This window comes from Peromyscus californicus, unplaced genomic scaffold, assembly GCF_007827085.1.
Source record: "Peromyscus californicus insignis strain IS unplaced genomic scaffold, ASM782708v3 Scaffold_3__1_contigs__length_106647218, whole genome shotgun sequence".
Taxonomy (NCBI): Eukaryota; Metazoa; Chordata; class Mammalia; order Rodentia; family Cricetidae; genus Peromyscus; species Peromyscus californicus.
The window spans coordinates 61,343,203-61,362,520 of record NW_026294551.1 but is presented as its reverse complement, the minus strand read 5'-3'; the positions used below and the strand labels follow the sequence as shown (position 1 = coordinate 61,362,520).

At 44.8% G+C, this 19,318-nt stretch overlaps 1 protein-coding gene across 3 annotated transcripts in view; it reads right to left on the bottom strand.

Annotated features, from left to right (window-relative positions):
• Prpsap2 (phosphoribosyl pyrophosphate synthetase associated protein 2) overlaps positions 1–18,667 on the bottom strand; it is a 35,050-nt gene extending 16,383 nt beyond the window's left edge. The window contains exons 1-8 of one of the 3 annotated variants that reach the window (XM_052757183.1): positions 18,542–18,655; positions 13,442–13,537; positions 13,079–13,229; positions 12,138–12,190; positions 9,902–9,968; positions 6,421–6,593; positions 2,762–2,877; positions 6–61 (exon numbers count right to left, since the gene is read on the bottom strand). In XM_052757183.1, coding sequence (XP_052613143.1) covers positions 6–61; positions 2,762–2,877; positions 6,421–6,593; positions 9,902–9,968; positions 12,138–12,190; positions 13,079–13,197 — 584 coding nt within the window. In that variant the 5' untranslated portion in view covers positions 13,198–13,229; positions 13,442–13,537; positions 18,542–18,655. Of the gene's footprint in view, positions 1–5; positions 62–2,761; positions 2,878–6,420; positions 6,594–9,901; positions 9,969–12,137; positions 12,191–13,078; positions 13,230–13,441; positions 13,538–18,541 lie in introns of those variants that run through there. The other 2 variants (XM_052757185.1, XM_052757184.1) reach the window with 2 other exon arrangements.
• Positions 18,668–19,318: the final 651 nt, after the last annotated feature.

Genomic DNA, 19,318 nt, shown 5'->3' with positions numbered 1-19,318 from the left:
CCTACCTCTTGGCTGAGGCTGGAGACTTGGCCACGATGACTGCGTTCCTATAATCCGGGATCTGTGGCAGACAAGAAGCCAGGGATTACTACCTCGTCTCAAAGAAGCTATTCCAACAACCAACAAACACGACCATTCCAACAGACCTGAAATTGTTTGTTATCTGGTCATTAGAAGTTTCACCAAAAAAGAAAAAGTTAAAAGTAAAATCTCTATAGAGTGAGATCCAGGACAGGAAACAAAACTACAGAGAAACCCTGTCTCGAAAAACCAAAAAAGTTAACAGAGAATGGAGAGGAGGCTCAGTCCTGCTGCACAAGCATGCTGAGCTGAGCTTGGCACCCCGGCCCCCACACCGAAGCTGGGTGTGTGCCCCAGCACTGGCAGTCGGGAGTAAAGAGTGGAGTCAGGCAGCTCTCTAAAGCACCCTGGCCAGCCAATCTAGCTAAGCAATCAAGTCCATGTGCAGTGAGAGGCCCTCAAAAAACAAGGTGAATTGAGGAAGACACTCAACACTGACCTCTGGCCTCCACATACATGGGCATCCACACCAACATGTGCATACACACAAATGCATACTTCACACATACACACACATACACACACACACACACACACACACACACACACACACACACACACACACACATGCGTGCGCGCTAAAACAAAACAAAAGATTAACAGAGGCAAACTAGCTGTGGTGGTATGTAATCCCAATTACCTAGGAGGCTGGGTTTAAGAGCTACATGGTGTGAACCTGTCTCAATAAGTAAATAAAGTCTTTTCATGAATCCCACATTGAATGTCATTTCACAATGCAAGGATGATATTCATTGAGCCCGAATCCAAGCTCATGTCATATTCTAAAATCCTGTGGTTTAAACAGGTGACAAACACATGGTAGCCACTCTATGCTGAGGAAAGCCATTTGTGAAAGGACAGTCAGCCTAGTGCTACTTCAAAAAAAATGATAAGAGTCTCTTAAACAAACAAACAAAGCAATAGACAGATGTGGTGGCACCTTTAATCCCAGTGTTTGGTGGGCAGAGGCAGGCTGACCTCTGTGAGTTGAGAACAGCTTGGTCAACATAGTAAGATTTGTCAACAAACAAACAAACAAACAAACAAACAAACCACTTAAACACCAAGTTAACCAGAGCAAGGTGAAGTGGTACATGTCCACAATCCAAGTACTCAGGAGGTAGAGGCATGACGATCAAGAGTTCAAGGCCACCCATCCTTGGCTATAGTTTAAGGCCAGTCTAGGTTACATGAGACTGTCTCAAAAAACATAAAACAAAAAACAAACAACTAAATAATCAGCCTTTAGGAACCTTTTCACTGTTGAAAAATTAAGTACTTAGTGTTAATGACGAAAAGGAAGATGTCATATTTGTGTTCGTATACACAGAATGGAACCAATTTTAAGCTGAGCATCAGTTTGCTGTTTCTGATTTCATCTTGGCAGTATTTTCTAACTATATTCTTGAAACACAACTAACTCATTAAGTGCCACTGTTCCACTGAAGACCATTCCCACTGCTGTTTCCTCACAATAACATGGCAACTTCCCCCTACATGTACATCTATGTACTGTTATGCCTGGTACTGCAGAGGCCAGAAAAGAACTGGATGCCTTAGAACTGGAGGTACTGCTGTGAGCCACCTTTGTGGATGCTGGGAACTGGTTCTCTGGAAGAGCATCCAGTGCTCTTATCAGCTAAACCATCTCTCTAACTCCAACACTGTGAATCTTAACACATCCAAAGCCCTGCTAGACAGCAAGTACACAGTAAATGAACAAAAATGCTGACTGGACTGGCATTAGAGGAAAGACACACCCACACACCATTCTCGGGCAAGAAAGCAGAAAAACGTATTCATTTAAGTCCTTTGTTTTAGCCAGAAGTCTTTCCGAACTGTCTCATGCACTTCCTTGCCTCATTAAATAACATCACACCCTTCCAAGAGTGTAACAGCCAACAAAGCCATTTAATAAAACCAAAGGACTCTAATAAAAAGACTGACTGTCTCTTCAGAAGGCAAAACAGGAAGTCTTATAAAGAAAAATCAAGGTTTGATGAGAAAGACCAAGAAGAAACCTAGGAGGAAGAACTATTAGTCCAAATAAACAGCTCAGGAGCTGGCTAACCGGGAGAAAGAAGCTAACGAGGAGCAAGTCTGGGAGGGAGAGCCAATTCCCCCAGAATGCTGTATGCAAGTGTTAGGCCAGCAAGTGCAGTAACTCCAACCCGGCCTACACAGTAAGTGCCAACCTCACAAAAATAGGAAGTTATGGCCAGGTACAATGTGAACACTCACAAGGTTGTGACAGGAGGATTACTTAATTCCCAGGGTTCAAGATCAGCCTGGGTAATCAAACATAAAAATTTGATTTAAAAAAAAAAAAAAAAAAAGCGGGCATTGATGACGCACGCCTTCAATCCCAGCACTTGGGAGGAAGAGGCAGGCGGATCTTTGTGAGTTCAAGGCCAGCCTGGTCTACAGAGCGAGATCCAGGAAAGGCACAAAGCTACACAGAGAAACCCTGTCTCAAAAATAACTAAATAACTAAATAAATAACTAAATAAAAAGAGCTGAGTGGAAAAAAAATACTGATATGAGATTTTAGAGACTTGCACTTATGAAGTATAATAACTCTTTAAATAGAATACATAAAGTTTTGGTCCTTTAGGAAAACCCAAAGAAACAGAACTATATCATCCCAGAATATTAACATAAAAAAATAGATCTAGCTTACCTCTTCTTGAATATACTGTAAGAGGAAGGGGGATGCTCTTAAATTATCCACTGGAATATTGAAGAAGCCCTGAATTTCCTTCTGGTGTAAATCCATAGTGATGAGATGGGTTAGACCTTCAAATATAAGCAGGTTAAAACATGTCGACAGTACCATAATACCGTAACAGTGACTGAGCAAACACTCTCCTACAGGAAAATCTAGCACCTCCACGGCTCATAATTTTAGTAATATGAGATGCATGATTTTCACTTCCACTTAAGTACAGCAGTAGTGGCTAGAGAGATACTCAGCAAGTAATTCTTGCAGAGGATGTGAGATTGCTTCCCAGCACACGTTAGGAGACTTCTAACCACCTGTAATTCCTGTTCTAGAGGCTGAGATTCTCCTTTGGTCTCTAGCAGCCTACACATATGTGCACATACACATAAATAAAAATAAGCCCTTAAGTAGACATAATAATAACAACAAAGAAGTCATGCTCGATTTGGCAACACATGCTAAAATTGGGATCATAACAAAGAAGTGTTACTGAAAGTGCTGTCACAGCAGCTGGCATGTCCCAGAAGTTTCCAGATGACAAAACCCAATATGAGCTACCAAGACCAGGAGCCTTCACCCACACTGTGTCAGTGTTCTGTAGGGGTTCAGTGGTTAATACTGTCAACTTGATAGGATTTACAATCACTGGGGAGATAAGCCGGGGAGTATGACGCTTTGCATCAAGGTCTGGCTACTTCCTTAAGTGGCTTCTGTCAGTTACTTGTCACAGCAGTGATAACAGGCTCCACATGGCCGAGGTTGCTGGAGTTTACGGTTTTTTAAAGCTGTGTTTTGTTTTTGCTTTCTTTGCAAAGCTACACTGGAAAATGTATTCTATAGTAAGTATAAGAAGCAGTGGCCTGGGGAAGGGTCATTCCTTTGTTTGCGCAATTTCTGTGATATGTACCTGCTATAATCATATACACTCACATACAAGAACACACAGGCACAAAAGTCTGACACTTACAATGAGAACTATGTAAGTATTTACAAATATAAAATACTTAGGCTGTGTAATGAACAGATAACCTATAGAATAGGAGAAAATCTTTGCCATCTACATGTCAGACAGGGGAGGTGTTATCTAGAATAAAAGGAATGCACAAATTGGACACCAAAAACCCCAAACTAAAACCAAACAAAATCCCAAGAAACCAAGCTCCCAAAGCTGCCAATCAAACAGAAGGCTAATGAACCGAACAAACAGTTCTCAAAAGAAGTCATGGAGGCTGGGTGGTGGTGGCACACACCTTTAATCCCAGCACTTGGGAGGCAGAGGCAGGTGGATCTCTGTGAGTTCGAGACCAGCCTGGTCCATCCAGGACAGGCACCAAAACTACACAGAGAAACCTTGCCTCGAAAAAAAACAAAAAACAACAAAAAGAAGTTATGTAGATGGACAACAGATATTCTAGTGTTTGACACCTTGAGCTATCAGGGTAACAGAAATTAAAACTACTTTGAGCTGGGTGTGGTGAGGCATGCCTTTAATCCCTTGAACTGTTGCTTAAGGGCCAGCCTGGTCTATTTAGTGAGATTCCCCCCAAAACTACTTTGAGATTCAATCTCACCCTAGTTAGAATGGAAATCACCAAGGAAATGAGTAACAATAATTGCCGTCAAGGACACAGGAAAGAGAAACACCATTCACTGATCGTGGGAGTACAAACTGATTCGGCCACCATGAAAACCACCGTGGAGATTTCTCACAAATTAAAAACAGAACTACCAGGAGCTGCAGAGATGATGTAGGTGTTAAGGGCACTGGCTGCTCTTCCAAAGGACTTGGTTCAGTTCCCAGCACCCACATAGCAGCTGGCAACAGTCTGCAACTCCATTTCCAGAGGATCCAATGGATCCGAGGGCACTGCAAATATGTGGTACACAGATGTGATATGTAGTCAAAACATGGATAAATATTTAAAAAAGAAAGAACTACCATCTATCCCAGCTGAACCACTTGGCAGGTATGTTCTAGCACACAAATACTTGCACATTCATATATAATGCTGCTCTATTCACATCATAAGAGAACAGAATCAGCCTAGAAGTCCAAAAGATGAATAGATAATGTAATTGTCACATATACACAATGGAATTTTATTCAGCTATAAAGAAAAATTGAATTTGTGGGAAAATGGATCTGAAAATTATATTGAACAAAGTAATCCAGGCTCAGAAAGACAAATGTGCATGTCCTCTCTCATACATGGCTCCTACCCTTTAACGTACACGCACGCACGCACACAATAGCTATAGATGTATATATTAATATGTTGGTATAGGTTATGAAACTAGGAAGGGCACCAGGAGAAAGGAAAAGGAGGTATTGAGGCAAGAAGAAGTAGTAAAATAGCATAGCCTACTTGGAGAGCTCCAAGCCAATGAGAAATCCTGTCTCAGAAAAAAAGGTAAATGTCACCTGAGCAACAACAGCCAAAGTTGCCCTCTGGCGCGTGCAAGCACATGCACACGCACACGCACACCTTTAAAATGCATGATGAAACCTAGTACCTGTACACTAATTTAAAAAAATATAAAAATGTTTTTTAAAAATACTTAGGCTGTTACCTGAGAACGTTTAACAGAAAGCAACAAATGTGGTTTACAAAATAAATTATTTGTAAATGAAAACGGTTCCTGTACTAGAGTCTAGCAGTAAGGTTCAAATGTGGAGGTTTCTCACAAAATTAAAAAGAGAACTATCAGGGGCTGCAGACATGACAGCCTTTTCCCCTTTCAAAACTTGACTATGACTCAAACTGTCATGCCAACACAAATGTTAAACAAGTAATTCAGGAAAAAAATGGAACAGAACTTGTTCTCATTACTTCTGTGTCTTAGGAGTTGGAAGCAGACTTCTCTGCAGTTTTCTAATTAAACCAGACACTAGTTTACCTGTAGTGTGCTTTTCATGATTTCAGATACCCATGGTTCAAAAACACTTAATGAGAAGTGCCAGAAAGAAACAACTGAAAACAAAAAACAACAACAAAAAAATCAATTGCTTTTCGAGACAGGGTTTCTCTGTGTAGTTTTGGTGCCTGTCCTGGAGCTCACTCTGTAGACCAGGCTAGCCTCGAACTCACAGAGATGCCCCTGCCTCCGCCTCCCGAGTGCTGGACTTAAAGGCACTCGATACTGCTGCCTGGAGAACAACTGATAAGTTTAAGTCTCATGTCACCAGGAATAATGTGACCAGTCTTGTGATGTCCTTCTCTTCCCCCAGGACAGGGTACTGGTGCTGTATGCGCCACTCAGCTGGGATGAGAGATGCACAATTGCAGTACTGCAGGGCCAGCACACCTCTCCTGGGGCCAGGGGGTCCACTGTATAAACTATCTATCTTTAAAAGCTGTTTCACTGTTTGCACTCTGTTCAGAACTCTGGTCAAGAGAATGCTTTGAAATTTCTAAGGTAAAAATCAATCAGCCATAGTGGTGCACACCTTTAGTCTCCTCCTCTAGAGGCAGAGGCAGGCAGATCTCTGAGTCCATGGCCAGCCTGGTCTACATAGTGAGTTCCAGGACAGCCAGGACTCCATGAAGAAGAGACTCTGTCTCAAACAAACAAACAAACAAACAAACAAACAAACAAACTCAACCTGTTATTCTTACCAGCTTTGCACATCATGGAAGCCAGCAACTTTGAGACAATGGAACCCCTTTTTCTCATCTTGCACTGCTTGCTATAAGGAAAGTAAGGGATCACGCCGATGATGCTCTTGGCACATGAGGTCTTACATGCATACACCATGATCAGGAGCTCCATAATGGTGGTGTTCACATCCCTGAAAGCCGCGGACAGTGTTAGACACTTAGTATCTTAGTTATGACTAAAATAAAAGACTTAAAGCATCAGACACAAAATGGACAAATCCCTCTTCTCGAAGAGCTCCACTTTCTCACTGAAAGAGACTATCAGAAGATAGCTTTCCGTACCACACGCACTCAGCTACTGGGCAGCAGAGAGGAACTTTCTAGATCACTCTAAAATTATACTCTAGGGGTAATTCCTCCCAACATGCTCTGTAGAGAACTAGTACCACCATCTTTCATCCCTCCTCCCTCAAGGGAGACATCTACAATCCCACTCTCCTGCTCTCCACTCTTTCTCTCTCATGCACAAGCCAAAGAAGCTTTAGTCTCCAAAACAGCTCTCCAACTTTCACCAAAGCCTCTGACATTTGGCTAAATCCATTGGCTAATTAGTCTTTCTCTTTCCCAGCCTTTCTGCTGCCTCTAAGGCCGCTGCTCACCTGTGCCTACAGTAGAAGCCTGTGCCTACAGGAGATGCTCTGTCTCTCTGCCTCCTTGTGGTAATTTGAATGAAAATGGCTTCATAGGCTCATAGGGCCTGGCACTATTGGGAGGCGTGGCCTAGTTGGAGTAGGTGTGGCACTATTGGAGGAAGCATGTCACTGGGCGTGAGCTTTGAGGTCTCAGCTTCTTCCTGCGGCCTGCAGATCCAGATGTAGAACTTTTCAGCTCCTTCTCCAGCACCATGTCTGCCTGTATGCCACCATGTTTCCCGAGCCATGATGATGATGGACTAAACCTCTGAACGATCAGTCAGCCCCAATTAAATGCTGTCCTTTAGAAGAGTTGCTGTGGTCACGTGTCTCTTCACAGCCACAGAAACCCCACTAAGACACTACTTCTGCTTCCTGTGATCCTTTCCTTGGTTCCCACACCTCCTGCACATTCATTTGTCTCCTCCTCCTGTCCCTTCATCTCTCAGCTCTGTAGCTCTGTAAATGCTCAACACTATCACAGACCTATCTCTTGTCCAAGATCCCTTTCTGAAGGCAATCTCCTCCCTGGTGTTAGGCGCTCCCATCTGAATGTGAAAATCTAACCTATACTAAAGGAACTGCTCTCCCCTGCAAACGCCTGCATCATCAGAAAACCTGCACCACTCCCTCACTGGCCACTGTTCCTCAGGCCACTCTGGACAGAGTTCAAGGTAGTTACATTCCTCTCTTCACGTGGCTTTGTACTTCACCACTCCACTACTACCCCCACTGGGTGACAGTGGCCTGCTGCTGCTCCCCTGAAGCCCTCAGTTTACACTCCAAACAGAGCAGCTTGTCTTTAAAGGTTCAAGGCCCTGAAATGGTTCCCACTCTACCCACAGCCAGGGCCCAGCACTAAGGGCTGCGCCTCCCAGGCCCCTCTATGATCTGTTCTCACCTCTTCACCTTGACACTTGCTCCACATGCCGTCCTTAGACACCCCTGCTCTCCTCTTCACTGAGGCCTGCCCTGTCTGTCCCTCTACCCTCTTACTGCCATCATCCCGAGTGCTGGGATTAAGGCGTGCGCCACGACTGCCCAGTGAACTTAGAGGCTCTTAATGCAAGACAATTCCTCTACCAGTGAGTTACAGTCTTAGTACTCCCCATTTCATGCTAATGTCACATAGCACTTACTATTTTACAGTCTACATGATAATCTATCCAATTCTAGTTTTTGTTTTGTTTTCTTTGAGAGAAAGTCTCAGTATGCAAGGATTGCCAACGTTTTGGCACCGTGACAGGATACTGACGTCTACAAACGTTGTTGGGCCACGGGTGCATACGACCTATGGGCTACAGGACAAATACACCTTGCATATGATGCTACCCTGGAACTAACGACCCTCCTGCCTTAGCCTCCGAGTGCTGGGATTACAGGTATGTATTACCTCGTCTGGCTTATCATGTTCTCTGTGTCTTCCTCATTAGATCACCAACTGTTCTGAGCAAGAAAGCACTTCACACATGTAACAGGACCCCAATTATTGAAAATATTCAACAAATATTGTTAATAACTGAACAAATCCGATCCCAGATGAATTAAAATACTGTCAGAAAAGCATTCATTCTGTGAGGAATAGTAAGCAACAAGTAATCACCCTGAGGCCAACAATCAGGAGAACCAACAAGCTTACCACCACTAACTCAGATAAGCAAATGGATGAACGAAAGATGTCATTTCAAGTCTGTCTTAGGTTTTTAGTAGCTTACACTAGTCTGTACTGAAATGAAGCAAGGGGCGCAGTATAACTTAGTGGTACAATGCTTGCCCAGCAATAGGAGGCTCTTAGTCTGAGCCTACTTCTGCCATTAATCCATCAGCAGTTAACCAACCAACACAAGGCAGCAGCAGCTGAACGTGACACTATCAAACCCTCAGTCTATTTCTCGGCATCTCAGAGAGAAGATCCTGATGAGCAGGCTTTCTGCAACCCAGTGAAGACTTGAGAACTCAATGGAGCACATGGAGAGGGAAAGATTTGGTTAGAAGAATAAGGACCTGACAAAGAGCTGATAACAGTCCTGTCACAGAACCTAAGCACCAACTTGATTCTTTTTTTTAAGTTTCTTGAGACAGGGTTTCTCTGTGTACCCGCCGTAGGCTGTCCTGGAACTCGCTTTGTAGACCAGGCTGGACTTTAACTCACGGAGATCTGCCTGCCTCTGCCTCCCAAGAGCTGGGATTATAGGTATGTGCCACCACCTCCCAGTCGCCTTGATTCTTGATTGCTAGAAAAACTGTATAGGTTCTGTCATGAAGAGCCTCTACTCGCCGGGCAGTGGAGGCGCACGCCTTTAATCCCAGCACCCAGGAGGCAGAGCCAGGCAGATCTCTGGAGAACAGGAGTCTGGGGCTGGCCTGGAAACAAAGCAAGAGTTTAAAACAAAATGAAGAAGGGATCGAGGGAGAGGGAAAAAAAGTTGGCAGTTTCACTAGAAAAACTAGCAAAAGGGGGCGGCAGAGACAGTTCACTGGTGAAGAGCACAGGCTCTCCTAGTGTCCATGAGTATGTGGTACTGCTCTGGCCGTTCCACTAGATCTGGAGGCTTCCAAATCGAAGCTCATGACCATCTTTAACGACAGTGCCAGGGGATCTGATGCCTTCTTCTGACCTCTGCAGGTACTTGGCACACATATAGTGCACAGATAAACATGAAGGCAAGACACCCATAAAAATAAATAAATAAATAGAAACCCAAAAGACGAGCAAAAGCACACCAGCTTTATAACTAACTTCCCCTGTATGGCCAGGTCTTCAGACTCTAAGAGCGACACCCAAGAGGCATTGAGAAACCACTTACTTTGAGATGGTCTGGATGATAAATACATCTTTTCCTCTCACAGACTCTTGGATTTGGACTCTTGTTTCTAAAGGGAAAAGGAGAGAAAGATATAGTTCAAATTTTTAAGACATATGCTAAGTCTCATTAATCTCCAACTTTATAAAATAAAGAAATATCCCTGCTCTTAAACACCTGTTGTTAGCAACAAGGAACAAACCCAGGACCGGATACGCACAGGGGTAGGAAAAAGCAAGGTGTGGTCCAGCTCTCTATGATTCATAAATACAACAAACAAAAACAAAAAAATTTTAAACATGAAAAAAATCCAATCACTTGAAGCCAGGAATCATATAAAACTAGCAACAACAACAAAAATCATAATTATAGCTAATGTCTTGAAATGTGACCAAAGTATTTTATTCTCGTGCAAGAACTTATATGTAGGCGACGTGGCCAGGTGTCTAGGGATTAAGTAATGTATTCAGATAGCAAAACATCAAAGCTACATGGTAGACATCAATATGACCAGTCACAGTACTGTTTTTTCAATGATCTCATATGTTTGAAAGCTTTCATTAAAAATATTGGCACTCGGGAGGCAGAGCCAGGCGGATCTCTGTGAGTTCGAGGCCAGCCTGGACTACCAAGTGAGTCCCAGGAAAGGCGCAAAGCTACACAGAGAAACCCTGTCTCGGAAAACCAAAAAAAAAAAGGGCGCTGGGCAGTGGTGGCGCACACCTTTAATCCCAGCACTGGGAGGCAGAGCCAGGCGGATCTCTGTGAGTTCGAGGCCAGCCTGGTCTACAGAGTGAGTTCCAGGAGAGGCACCAAAACAACACAGAGAAACCCTGTCTCAAAAAACCAAAATGTTGTCAAGATGGAGATGTAGCTCAGTGGTAGAATGCTTTGCTCAAGGCTCTGTGTTCCATTCTCAGTAACTGGGGTGGGGGGTTGGGGGTATATGTGGTGATGCCCACTTGAAATACCAGTATTCAGGAGGCTAAGGCAAGAGGATCTCAAGTTTGAAGCTAACCTGGGCTACATGATGAGTTCAAGGCCAGCTTGGGCTACATAGTAAGGTACTGATTCAAAACCAACAAAATCATTAGAAAAAAATGTGTGTGCTTACAAAAGAACGTGGTATGATGCTACGAATGAGCTTTAGAGTCAAGAAATTTGGATCTAAATCCTGACACTGCTACTTGTGGGACCTCATATCTATCCCTGAACTAGGTTTTCCAATATCTAGGAACAGTAAGGAATAACGAAGTTAGTTTCCCTTCCCTAAACCAAGGAAAGTCCATCCCATTACTCCTAAGCCTGGGGACTGAACCCACTTGCCTTGTCCAACAGGCCCATCCTCCCACAGCTCTCCCTCATCCAGTCTCCCTGAAGACAACCTCCCCAATTTCAATAATACTCTGCCCTGTAGCCACCATCTTAGGAAAACTAGAGGAGCAGCAGCAGCAGTACTGGTGAGAGCTCTTTAAGATCTAAATACCAGACAAAATCCTGTAGTGAAAACAGAGAGAATGAGTATTTACTGAGCACCTACTATGTGTCAAAAGATTATATCAAGTACAGATATTATCCCATTTATTACTGGCCAAGGAGAAGGAGTAAGATTCTCATGTCCATATAAGCTGTCCATTACCCCTGCTAGAATAAGTTCACTAAGAATTCCTACCATTCTAAAGAAATGCCAGAGATTAAATAATATTTCTTGCAACTACTTCCTAGCAACTTTAAGGTATTAACCCTTGGCCTTAGAGGAAATAAATAACCAATTGAGGTCAGAGGTAAAGCTCTGTAGGCAGGCATGCATAAGGTCCTGGATTTGATAATGCAGCACATATGAGCATGGGTGTACATGTAATCCTGCACATGCCCACATACCTACAAACTAAAAGTATAGGCACACAATACTTAATCACATTATCTACAGCAAAATAACCTCAACCAACAAGTAACTAACATTTCCATCTAGCTGACCAGCTAGTTACATACTTATGTGGTAATTATTGAATGAGACCTAAGAAGCAGCATTTAAACCCTACAAGTGATTTGTACCAGGGTTACTTCTATACGGTATCAGTAAGGAATAAAAATCACACCCTCCACCTCGCCTGCCTGACTTCCTGCTGTCGGAACTGACTAGATAACTGAATCTAACTGTCTGGCAGTCAAGGATTACTTGATGACCCATTAGACCACATTCTGCAAGTAGATCCACAATACGTCCAAGGAAGCTCACCTCTGTTAGGTTCCTGGTAAACCTGCACTTTGCCCATCTCCACCCCCAGCCGCCTAGAGAAGAGAAAGGGGGAAAAGCTGAGAAGGCAACAGAATAGACCCAACATCTTTACTATTAAAGAGGACTTCTAAGTTGACAAAAGTAAGTTATTCTAATTATGAAATAAAGTAAATATTATAGCTTATCTGTTTGCTGCCTACCCCTGACCTCACCCCATGACCACCCATGGCCTATGCAATCTGGCTCTCCTCCTTCACAGGCCATCTTCCCAGTGCTCCATGCCCCACAGCCCACATTCCCCACAGGCACCAACACCTCCTACATGCCACAGGCCTTGGAACCTGTTGTTCTCTCTGCATAAAGGGGTGAGCTCCGCCTCAACCTTCATCTGATGCTTTCTTGGGTCTCTCAATTCCTAGACATCCCTAGTTTTAAAAGGTACCTGAGCACCTAAGATGAGGTAGACTATTCTACCCCATCTGTATGCCCTCACTGCCTTCTTCCTGGCATTTGTTACCATCTGAAATTACCTAGTTGGTTGTCTCAGCTTGCTTGTCTGGCTCCCATACTAAAATGTAAATTACATGAAAAGAAAGCTTTTGACTGGCCTGTTCATGGTTAACTCACAGCACCCAGATCAAGGTTTTATGTCTAGCAGGGATTTGGTAAGTGTTTAATCATTTCTAACAGTTACACTAAACTAAAATCGGTAACCACTCTCATTCTGCACGCGCCCTGTTTGCTAGACTCAATACTTTATCTACAGTGGTGCCTACCTCGCCTGGGAGTTAGGGGCACTCACATAGAGTAACCCCGAGGATATTCAGATGATATGCAGGTTAGCTATGCTTTTGAGCTTGATAATCAGCGGTAGTCTGATTATCAAATTGAAAGTATCACAAAGGTGCATACGGATTTGACTGGTAAAAACTGGAACTCACTCAGCAATTTTCCTTGAAAGCTCCATACACGATGAATTGGAATTTGCTGAAAACAACACCAGACCTCCTTTGGTTATGTTCATCTTGGTTTCTAATTCAGGAGGCGCCACACAAAACATCAAAACCTTCTTGGTTTTCCACTTCTCAGAGCCTAGAAGAAAAGAGTACAGATAAAGTATCACCATATATAAAATTCATCTGAGCAGTTAAACAAAAAAATGACTTCAGCAGAAGGAAAATAGTTGCCACCATAATGGTGGCTTTTAATCTTACGCGAGATATACTACGGCAAGTTTAAGATTGCAAATGGCACCACACACTTCACTACTTTTCATACCCCCTGGGAATAAACGATAAACTTACAAGAAAGGCGGAGCTGAAGAGCTCAGTGTTTTACTGTTTGCTGCTTAAAGTCAATTATGGACAACCTCCTGTTATTCTCTGACAACCAAATTCCTCCTGGATTAACACAGAAAAATGGCAGAGCCATTAGCAAGAACAGAGACTAGCTGGTCCTTAAACAAAGAATAAATGGCCCAGATCCCTCTATAACACCTGCTCCCCACACCCCCACCCTGAGGCTGCTCTGTATCACATCTAAAATTCATCCTGTTGGTGCTGGAGGTGGTTCTGTGCTTAAAGAGCTCTGGCTGTTCTTCGGAGGACCTAGTTCAATTCCTAGCATCCACAAAACGGCTCACAATTGTCTGTAACTCCAGTTCTGGGGATCCAACACCCTCATCTGCCCTCAGCACCAGAAAGCATATGCTGCAGACATAATAAAAATTTAATAATAATAAGTAAAAGACCCACTGGACATGGCAGGACACACCTTTAATCTTAGCACTTGGGAGGCAGAGGCAGGAGAATCTGAATTCAAGACCAGCTTGGTCTACAGAGCAAGTTCTAGGACAGCAGGGTTGACATAGAAACTGCCTCAAAAAAAAAAAAATAAATGAATACATAAATAAAGTGATCTGCCTTGTCATGTTCCTTCTCAACTACAACAAGGCTGACTAGATAATAATGCTGTAGGAAACGTAAGTGGCCCCCAAGTGACAGACAGCAGGACAAGAGCAGGGCCTAGCCTAAAGGTCACCATCCTCTGGGTTAAGAGTCGTCCTCTCACAGTGAGTGCCAGACTGGGTGGAAGCTATGTGGAGGCAAGCCCACACACCCTTCTTTCCGTTCCCTGTCTCCCCTGGTTTACTCAGCTTAGCTAGCTCTTTTGGGGTTGTGCTGATACAGCTGCATTTTGTTTTGTTTTGTTTTGATTTTTATTACCCAAGTTAAAACATTTATTATGCAAAAACCTAGAAATACATCTTCCTAGTAAAAACCTGAGACATCACCACTAAGGCTCTTCCAGGACTCCTCCCCGGCAGTGAGGGTTATTTCAGCACAACACATACATGCTTCAGGCACTTTCCACACATTCAGACACATGCACTCTATACAAATATGGAAAAACACATTCAATGTTTCTAGTTCAAAAGAGTATCCCTGCCGGGCGGTGGTGGCACACACCTTTAATCCCAGCACTCGGGAGGCAGAGTCAGGCAAATCTCTGTGAGTTCGAGTCCAGCCTGGTCTACAGAGTGAGATCCAGGACAGGCACCAAAACTACACAGAGAAATTCTGTCGGGGGTGGGGGTAGGGGAGGTATCCTTGTGAATATCTGTAATTTGCCTGTTTGCCAAACAACTTGAGTGAGTCAAGGACAACCTATTCTGTTTTCTCGAACTGCCACGTGGACTTCCACAGTGTGGCTCTGCTGCTGTCAGTCCGCCATCATCTGGGACAGGCTGCATATACACGCAGTGGGACCACCTGGTCCGGGGCAGTTCAGTGCAGTCACCAGCAGGCTAGGAGAGCAAAAGTCTAAGGTTCCAACACAGGCTACAGAGCAAGTTCCCTTAAACTTACAAGTCACAAACAGAAATGTCTGTACAGCCAACCAACTAATGTTGGTAAAGAGTCCACTGGTGAACACTGTGGAAAGTGGCTGTGGACCACTGCTCCACAAATACTACCCAGTCAAGCCCAGTCCTCCCAAAGCCTGCTTTCATAGAACAAGCCAATTCATTTGCTTACCAACTGTTCCTAGATATGCTGAGCACAGTCACAAAGCCTGAATTCTCTTGTCCCTTCTGTAAAAAGTATTTCAATCCTGGCTTTCAGAGAATGCAGCTCAGCTTCAAAAAATGGGGTGGTGGAAAAGAAACACTAAGACTGGCAGGGCAGGAGTGATGGCTGAGGGTTGGCAGGCTCCCAAAGGCACGCGGCAGCTCCCAACAGTCTTGGTTATCTACTAAAGTCAGTAACATGCATGGGATGGCCACCTTTCCACACTCCCTCAACTTCAACTAAGAAGTCCTAAATAACAACACAGAGATGCTGAGAGGACCTGGAAGAGCTCTTAGAGGAACTTCAGCCTCTGTCTGCTAGCTCTACAGGATTCCAGTCCCTGGGCCTGAAGCCCACACCTCTGAGGCCTATCACCCCGAATCCTTCCTCTCCTTTAGCCTCTGGTTCTTTCCTCGAAGATTTAAAGGAAACATCCTACTCTTCGTTCACACAACAGCCCAGTGTCTCTGAGCCATGTGTCCCTCTAGGATATCTCCCGAAGCCTTTCCTTTGTGGTTCAAATGCACACAGCCCGGTCTCCAAAGCTGACTCCAGCACAACAGCTTCTAAAGCCAAACTCTGACATGGGGCTGGGGTGCTGCTCAATGGTAGAAGGCTCGCCTCCCGTGAGGCAGGCCCTGGGTTCCATGTCAAATCCTAATGCATGCCCACGCTTCAACAGCGAGGGCTGGCAGAGTAAAGGGCATCAGAAGATGCTGGCCTGGAACTCACTACGAAGCCTTACCTCAGACACACAAATACTCACCTGCGGTGGCCCCAAATGCTGGGATTAAAGGTGTGCATGCACACCAAGACCATCCTCCAACTGTGATATGGTTTTTATCAGGCTCAGGATCACTAGCAGAGGGCTGGCAGGTGCCCATTAGCACAAAGTTTCAATGTGAAATAGAGTACAGAGAATGTTCCCCCAACCCCCCCCCCATGTGCTATAATTACTTTGGTAATTACTTTGGTGTTTAACCTAAACTTTCTCTAGAATGTGCAAAAATTATTTATGCATGGTGAAATTCCAGAAAAATCCTAGCACCTTTTATGAAGCAAATCACAGTCATCTCTCTGAATGAGATAATCTGTCAGGTCTCCTGAACGAGAGACTTCTCCACACTGAAGGAGATCACTTATTTTAGATGGATTTACTATTTCAAAACCACCATCAGATTTCAACATTCATACTAGAGATTAGAAGCCTCAAAGTGTGTGCTGTGTCTCCTCTGAGGCATCCACGGTGTAACCAACACCTTCTAAAGAGGGCTTGTCGCCGGGCAGTGGTGGCGCACGCCTTTAATCCCAGCACTCGGGAGGCAGAGCCAGGCGGATCTCTGTGAGTTCCAGGCCAGCCTGGTCTACAGAGTGAGATCCAGGACAGGCACCAAAACTACACAGAGAAACCCTGTCTCCAAAAACAAAACAAAACAAAAAAAAAAAAAAAAAGAGGGCTTGTAATACAAGAGGCCTGAGCCAGATCTTAGACTCACTGGACCTGTATCCCTCCCAGACAACAAAGACAGCCTCTCCACCAAAACTAAAGGTTCAGGCAGCAGAGGCTCAACCAAGGTATGCTGAAAAAAAGCCTCACTTCAGGTACACTAACTAGCAAACAGAACTGAAAGTCATGTGTTGACAAAAAGCATACAGGAGTTACATTTATTAGTGATGTCCCTCACTCCAAGAAAATCTGCTTCCATGGTAGAGCGTTTGCCCATGCACAGGGCCTGGGTTCCAACTCCAGCATGGAAAAAAAGCTGACACTGATAAGATGGATTGGTGATGTCCCTCTGTGAAAAGCTGGTGTTTTGTGCTGCAAGCCTGGGTTCAACCACCAACACCAAAAACAAAAAGTACAAAATAAAAATAAATACCGAGAAACTGTAGGGCAGAGGTAAAACTGCAGCACTCTTCCATCTTCTGTGGTGTCCGGCACTTTGTGCATCTATCATCAGAATGCTTTCATAAGACTAATGCTATATTTTCTGAGTTTTCTTTTTTTTTTGTGTGTGTGACAACTTGGGGAAGCAGGAAACAGATTTAAGATTATTTTAAACCTGGGGAAGTAATTAATCTTATTTAATGTGTTTGTCTGCACGAATGTGAGCCTGGTACCCTTGGAGGCCAGAAGAGGGTATCAGATTCTGTGGGACTGGCTTTAGAGGTGGTTGTGGGCTGCCATGTGGGTGGGGTGTTGGGACTCAAACCCAAGTCCTGAACCACTGAGCCAGCTCTCCAGCCCCCACACCTGGGGAAGTAGTTTTAATAAGACGGGGTGTCATTACTTTCCAGACTTTTAAACAAAATCATACTAGATAAAAGCTTCTGCAACTGTCGGCCTCTTCCTCAGGACAGTGGCCCCTAAAGGACCAGGCTGAGCAGCAGTCTGACTTGTAATACAGTTGCGCGCATACAATAATAGGTTGCACGACTCTCCGTTACACACACACACACACACACACACACACACGGAAACCTGATGAAACTCCACCATCAAGAGAATCAGACAAATACCCAGATTTTGAAATGTCTACTGCAAACATACCTTACCCAGAAAAAGATACATTTTAAGTGTCAAAGGAAGAACACAACTATTTTTGGGTGTGGTCAATTTTTGGAATTTATCCCAAGTAAAGAGCTTTATAGACCAGGCTGGCCAGCCTCGAACTCGAGATTTTTCCACCTGCCCCACAAACTGCAAGATTATTTAAGAGAATAAACACTGGCTCTCCGTTAGATCTCAGGTTGGTAATAGCTATAATGTTCCTATCTATGCAAATATTGGGTGTTAATGGTACAAATCAGAGCAGTTAGAAGGATAAGGACAAGAAGGGTGTCCTACTGTGGGGCTCAATAGCATGCATTATTTTTATTTGTGCATTTAAATTCTTAAGCACTGGGACAGGGTTGACTCAAAGGCAGGCCTCTCGCACCTTGCGTTCGGCCCCAGCACCGCATGGAAAAAAAAAAAAAAAAGGAAAGAAACCGTAAGACACTAAAACTCACACTTCCTCAGGCCTCAAAGCCCGGTTCAGTGTTTTCGTATCCCTCACAAAAGCTAAACACCCAAACTGCGCCAATATCAAAATAAGAAAAATGAGTCCTTATCAACGATGAAAGAGCATTTTCGGGGGCAGTATCTTAACACCGCTCCTCGCTTCTCCTACGTCTGAGTGGAGTACCATCTATTCCTTTCCCAGCCACTAAGGTCGGTCGAGCCGAACACGGCGCTCCGGGCTCGCCCAGGAGCCACAAGGACCACGGCTCCCGCCCGGCACCGCACGGGCTCGCCAGGCCGCAGTCCGCCCGCCACGGCTCCCGCCCGCCTACCTGGTCCCGACCCCAGCCCGGCCCGCCGCAGCCTCGGCTGCCGGAGGAAGAGAGCACAGCGCTCCGCACGGCGTCTTACTGCAAAATGGCGACTCAAGCGCGAGAACGGCGTTCGAGACTGCGAGGCCGGGGGCGGGGCCTGAGGGCAACTGGCTGGGGTGGGCGTGGTCACGGGGGGCGTGGTCAGGAGGGAGAGGGCAGGAGGTGTGGGTAGAAGGCGCTGCATTGGATGCTGTGGGCGTGGCCCGTTGGAGTGGGAGGGGAAATGTGATGTGGGCGTGGTCAGATTGGAGGGGCGGGGAAGGAGGCGGGGCCAAGAGCAGGCACTCAGACCGAGAGTTTGGTGGAGACTGTGGGCGTGGCCCGCCCAGGGGGGTAAGGTGTGTGGGGGGGGCTGGGAGTGGAGGAGTGGAAGAATGAGAGTGGGCGTGGTCAGAAGTATGGAGATTATGGCTGAGCAGAGAGATGTGGTGGGAGGTGAGCCTAGCCTAACCCCGGTGAAAGTAAGTTGGCAGCAAGTTGCAAAGATTCTAAGTGTGGACCTCGTGAGTGTGAAGGTTGATATTTACAGATTCTGACTGGGTTCAAGTCTTTACTGGTCTGCAGGTTTGAACCAAGTCGCCTCTTTGGCTCCCTTTCCTCTTCTGAAAAAAGAGATGACAGCGGTACCCGCATCTCATGGGGTTGTGAGGAGTGAGGAAGAAATCCTCAAACCCCTCAGCGTGGTTCTTGGCATACAGTCGATGCTCAGTTATCGTCATTGCTATCCTCTTTGCT